At 44.9% G+C, this 6,000-nt stretch overlaps 1 protein-coding gene across 3 annotated transcripts in view; it reads right to left on the reverse strand.

The window, feature by feature from the left end:
* Positions 1–6,000, reverse strand: part of Ryr2 (ryanodine receptor 2) — a 574,535-nt gene that overhangs the window by 344,630 nt on the left and 223,905 nt on the right. The window contains exon 4 of one of the 3 annotated variants that reach the window (XM_026788348.1): positions 4,798–4,818. The exons of the other annotated variants lie outside the window; for them this stretch is intronic. Within the exon in view, the coding sequence (XP_026644149.1) occupies positions 4,798–4,818 (21 nt within the window). The remainder of the gene's footprint in view (positions 1–4,797; positions 4,819–6,000) is intronic. 3 annotated transcript variants of the gene reach the window in all.

Raw genomic sequence — 6,000 nt, forward strand, 5'->3', positions numbered from 1 at the left:
CAAGTACAGAGATGCTCCAAAAAGACATTAGTAAAAGGGAAAAAGAAGTTGAGGAAGGAAGGGAGAAAAGAATGAATGAAGGAAGAGCAAGAAGGAAATCAAGGAAGACAGAGGCAGGAGAAGAGGAAAAAGAAAGAGGAGGAAGAAATGGACAGAGGACAGAAGTGAAGAAAAGAGGCATGGGCAAGAGGAAGGGAGGGAGAAGAGAGAGGAGACGAGAGGAAAAGGAATGGAAGAGGGAAGGAAAGAGAAGAGAAGGGAGAGAGTAGAGAAGGGAAAGAGAGAAAGGAATAGAGAATAAAAAAGAAGAGGGAGTGAGAAAAGAGGGAGAGAAAGAAAGAGGAAGGGAGCCAGGCTGTGGTGGCGCACGCCTTTAATCCCAGCACTCGGGAGGCAGAGGCAGGCGGATCTCTGTGAGTTCGAGACCACCAGCCTGGTCTACAAAGCTAGTTCCAGGACAGGCTCCAAAGCCACAGAGAAACCCTGTCTCGAAAAACCAAAAACAAAAAAAGAGGAAGGGAAGGAGAAACGAAGAGACAGGGTCGGAGGGAAAGAAGAAAGGAGGGAAGTACGGGGAAAGAAGAGGAGAAATGGAGAGAGAGAAGAAGGAAGAAAGGTAAACAGAGGGAAAGAAGGAGATATGAAGGAAAAGATAAAAGGAAAAAGAGAAGGAGAGCAGGAGGAAGGAGGGAAAGGAAAGGAGGAGGTAGGGAGGGGAAAGAAGAAGGGACAGGAAGGAGAGGAGCACAGAGGACCGATCAGAGAGAGTGAAGGGGAGGGATGAACTGAGGAGAGAGGGAGGGAGGGAAGACAAAGGGGAAGAGAGAAAAATAGAGCAGAGGGGAAAAGAAAGGAACAAGGAATGGGGGGAAGGAGAGAGGTAGGGAGAGGGATTTTGAATCTTGAAGCTATTCAGATTTATGGCATAAGGAAATCCAGAGGCACCATTTTAATTTCCTTTACCATACATACACACTATCGGTGTACATGACTGTGCATATGCTTAAGTTTTATGAGATTCCTAAGATCTTCATCTCGCTTGCTGAATGCATGCTCTGCAAGCCAGTGAAGTCGATGTGAAGATGAGGCACCCACATCAGAAAGGAGCAATGGTGCCTGTCACACAGTGGACCACCACCTAGCCCGGTGCAGAAGGAGCAGGGTGAGAGTCCGCCTGCTTCCACAAGCTGACTACTCTCTCAGCAGACTGCCAATAGCCAATAGAGCAAGAAGCTGGCTTCCTCGAGAGAGGGGCTGTTAGGCTGGGAGTCTTGCATCCCTTCCCAGGTTTGCCCTCATCACAAGCCTGTGAAGGTCGTTCTTGTCTACAGGAGCTGGAAACCAGCACTCTTGACAGCTGAAATCCAAAGGCTGAACTGATACATCCAGCTCCCTTGGAATGGCATCTGGGAAGGGACTGCACTGCCCACATACAACCTAGGGGAGATCTAGCCTAGGGCTGTTCTAGGACGCACCAGAGAAGGTTAACACCCAGACAAGACAGATTAGATGCATAGGGCTGCAGAAGAGAATCACAGGTCAGAAACAGCCATGACGGCAGCTCCCTGAAGATACCCAAAAAGGCCCTGATGAATGAAAGGACTCTGGAATCAGAAGCTTTCCAGTCAACCTTGGGGTCTCCTCATCCCACCACACATGGAAAAGACTCAGAAGAGGAGCCTGAAAAACTGGCTGGACACAGCAGAAGCTGCTTTCCATACCCAGGGATATGGCCACAGTGGCTCGGGCTCCCTAACTAAGCAACACTTCAGAGACCCAGAGGTTTGACCCAATCGGGCATCATGATGAGACTGGTGTGAGGGACAGGACCACGGCACACTGTATCTCTGAATAAGGCTATTTTAGTTGGACACAAGGGACATAGAAGAACACACCCACAGAGCAATGTGAGCAGAACCTAGGTGTTGTGGAGCTATTTCCTCCAAGATAAAATATCGCATCCTACAGGGAAGCTGATTAAAAGACAGAATTTTCTACAGGGAGGTGAAACATTACCTCCTGCAGAGAAGCTCCTTAGAACTCGGGAAGTAAATAATTCAAAGCCTTCAGGAAGTTCCTGAAACTGACCAGATTCCCTTGGTCCCTCCCTGCCAAAGCTTATAAAAGCAGTAAGGCTTGCTGCGGCTCATTCTCAGATCAGCTGAGCTGCCTGGAAGAGACTCACTAACCTAAAGAGCAGCAAGCTATGTGCTGCCCTCTGGTTTGGTGGTTTGAATAAGAATGGCCCCACCGGCTCACAGGGAGCAGCACTACTGGGAGCTGTAACCTTGTTGGAGTAGGTGTGGCTTTGTTGGAGGAAGTATGTCACTGGGGCAGGCCTTGAGGTGTCAGAAGCTCAAGCCAGACCTAGTGGCTCACAGTTCACTTCCTGCTGCCTGCGGATTCAGATGCAGAACTCTCAGCTACCTCTCCAGTATGATGTCTGCCTGCATGCTGCCATGCTTCCCACCACAAAGATAATGGACTAAACCTCTGAAAACGTAAGCTATCCCCAATTAAATGTCTTCTTTTATAAGAGTTGCCATGGTCATGGTGTCTTTTCACAGCAACAGAAGCCCTAACTAAGATATCTGGGTTTGCAGATTTTGTGAGCTTGTCACCCACTCAGGGGTGGACTTTTGATGATATGTCTATCTTTGAGTCATTTCTGCCCCTCTAAGTAATCCAGCGAAGCTCCCTAGCTCACCAAGTTGGGCTTTGATAGTATCTACTCTTCAGCCTGTTACCAGTTCTCCGCTATGGGTGAACAGACATTCGCTCACTTCTCCCCAGGGACAGGGTCACATAACACCAGCCGGTTATTCCCAACCACCCTTCCAGTATGTACAGCACAGTAGAATTTCAAAGTTCAAATGGCCAACGAGTGAGATCTGAATTATACAGAAAGAGGTCAAAGAAAGTGTTCATCAGTCTGAAGTACACGGACTCTACAGGGACTGCTCGTTTACGTGGATTCTAAATGAACGCACATCTCAGCAGCTCTTGACAGAACACTAACATTCAGGAACAAGAAGAGCCTACCAGACTGGCCAGCAGCCAAACAAAGCCCATGATGTTCAGTTCAATGGTGTTTCCATGACCTCCTTACAACTAACAAGCAATTTCTAACATAAAAGTCACACCGGAAAGCGAAATTTAAAATGAGAAATCGCTGAGGAAAGAGAGGGGCATGTGAGCTGGTGAGGCGGATTGAAGCAAACAGGCCAAGCACACAGAGGGATGACTGCAAAGGCTTTCAAATGACAGCGGATGGTGGCTTCATTTACTGATATGTCTCACCAAACATTTTTACATAGTTGATTTTCAAAAGAATTAAAAGTGGGTTGAAGGGATATTGAAGAAAGTGCCAGTCTGGACACAGCACAGAAATGCTGCCATGGAAAAGAAGGGAACAGATACACAGAGAAAGAGAGAAATGTTTTAAAATGCCAGCAAATGAATAGGGATTAAACCATAGCGCTGCTTAGAAAAACAAGAGCCCAGAGCCCATCAAGAAAAGTTTGAGCAGGGGTCAGAATTTTAACTCTTGCCATGAATGAAGGTGTACAATTTCAAGTTAAAAAAAATAAAATAGTGAGACAAGACAGAGTAGTCTAAGATACGGTGGACTTAGACTTTACTAGGGCCATATGGAAGCTCTCTAAGAATAGCATGGATGTCGTCCTCGTGGAAACCGTTGGTTTCATCAATAGAACTTGCTGGGATACAAAGGGCTGAATGAGGATCAAAGGGAGAAAGAAATACCAATATCCACGTGGAAATGTAGTCATTCGGGTATCGCTTTGAAAGCCTCCTGGACGGTATGGGGAGGTGGGGAAACTCCAAGCAATGTAGTGAAAGAATCAGGTTCTAAGACAGTGATGGAGAGCACCAGGCCCCAAGACAAAAATGAAGAGAACCAGGCCCAAATACGGATAGATGACAATGGTAAAATGAAATAGCAATTTCAGTCTATCTCAAGAGACTCTTCCTGTGAAGTGAAAAACAAGTTAAAGCCAAATGCTAAGGAAAACTGTCATTGCTTCATACTTTGGGGACAAGTTGAGTGGGGATGTAGACGCTCCTGTGACTGACCTCCACTCAGCTGTGGAATATTAACAGAAGGACCTGGATACTGGATAGGTTCATCTAAATTGATCCCCCACCCACTCACTTCTTATTTTCCAGCCTCTCACGCATGCCCTATTTCCTCTGTCTCTCTTTCCATTCCTCATCATTTTTCTTAACAGATGAAGAAACAGAGTAACAATGCCATTAGACCACGACACAGAATGCCAACAGGATGGCTCTCAGACTGCCTGCAGACACCTGTAACTGCTCTTTGTGTGGCTTTTGCTTTTTGCCTTCACTTTTCAAGACTGCCCCGAAACAGAAAAAGCCTTGAATTTTTCTCTGTAACACATGGGACAATATTGAGACTGCACTGTAGCATTTTTGAGATAGAACATTCACTTCTGTTTAGCAAAACATTGAATACTAGTAACAAAACCCTTCCTATGGCCAGAGACACATCAACATTTTTATAATTAAACCAATTGCATAAAATGAACGGGTTGGGAGTGCAGAGGCCTTTGAGGGAGCCCACTGCAGGTGACGGTAACTCAGAGACACAAGAGGTTCTAACTGGTGACCTGAAAAGTGTACTCCTTACAGCCGAGCAGTGAGGTCAAACACTAAAAGAAGCTGTGCTAGGAAGCAAAATTAAAAAGCTCAGAGGCAGCAGCGAGCATGCGCTTTTCAATCACAAGCCCTTTGGAAAGGCGGGGAAACACATACCCATTTTTCCACATCAACCTGCTGTGGAAAGAAAAAGCCAAAACAATTAAAAACAAAGCAAAACAAAAACTAACACTGCTTCCAATGGTTTTTAAGTCAACCGAAATGTGACCTCTGACCCAAAATCTACTTCCCGTTTTAAAGAAAGCTCAGTAGTGTTCAAACTTCCCATTAGCAAGTCATCTCAATAAGCCAACGCAATCTCAGTTAGCAAAGCAACCCCATATCCTGGCATCCTGCTAAAGGTCCAGAAGACAGCCCAATGCACTCAAAGGGTGGGTTGAGCTGTGATGGGCTTCTCAAGCACAATCTTTCATCTTGATATTAAGGACCCTTCCCCCTCCCCGCGAGCTCCACTTAATTATAAAGGACAAGGACAGTCTGGAGACATGATGCTTGCTGCACAGTAGCTTCCCTTCAAACATTAAAAGCAAAATTTTTTTCTCTTACCTCATTCTTTAGGGCATTACATAAAGTTCCACAATAAAAAGAAGCATGCTTGTGTCAAACAATTCTGATATGATATGACATTCAGCTTAACTTAAATTGTTTTTATTAGTGAAATGCAAGGTACTCTAATCACAGTGTGACTCTTTAAAAACCAAGTGACGTGAGTATTACACCCATGGTGTAAAAAGAACGAAAACAAAAATCACAAAAATGTCAACAAGAATGCCTTTTGGAATGTTCCTGGATTTCATCATTGGGGGGGGGGGTAGAAACACACTCAATTCTAAAAGCAAATCTCCACTACTCACCCCTAGAATAGGACAAAATAAAATGGAATGGAATAGAATCGAATACACGATTCATGTCCTGTGAGAATCGACATTTATGTCATACTGTTCATGTATAAATTTAGATTTTTTTTTCTCCTTAGAAAATTTCATTAATCAGATTTTAAAAAAAGCTAAAGCTGTTTAAGGGGAAATCCAGGCTACCTCTAAGTATATCCATGCCTTTTAAGCAACATTTGTTAAATGATATAAAATAATTTTAAGACTGAGTATGGTGGCATAGACCTTTAATCCCAGTACTCAGGAGGCAGAGGCAGGCCAATCTCAGTGAGTTCTAGGCCAGTTTGGTCTACATAGTGAATCCTAGGCCAGAGCTACATAAGGAGATCCTGCCGAGAGACAGAGAGAGACAGAGAGAGAGAGAGAGAGAGAGAGAGAGAGAGAGAGAGAGAGAGAGAGAGAGAGA

This window comes from Microtus ochrogaster, unplaced genomic scaffold (genome assembly GCF_000317375.1).
Source record: "Microtus ochrogaster isolate Prairie Vole_2 unplaced genomic scaffold, MicOch1.0 UNK2, whole genome shotgun sequence".
NCBI lineage: Eukaryota > Metazoa > Chordata > Mammalia > Rodentia > Cricetidae > Microtus > Microtus ochrogaster.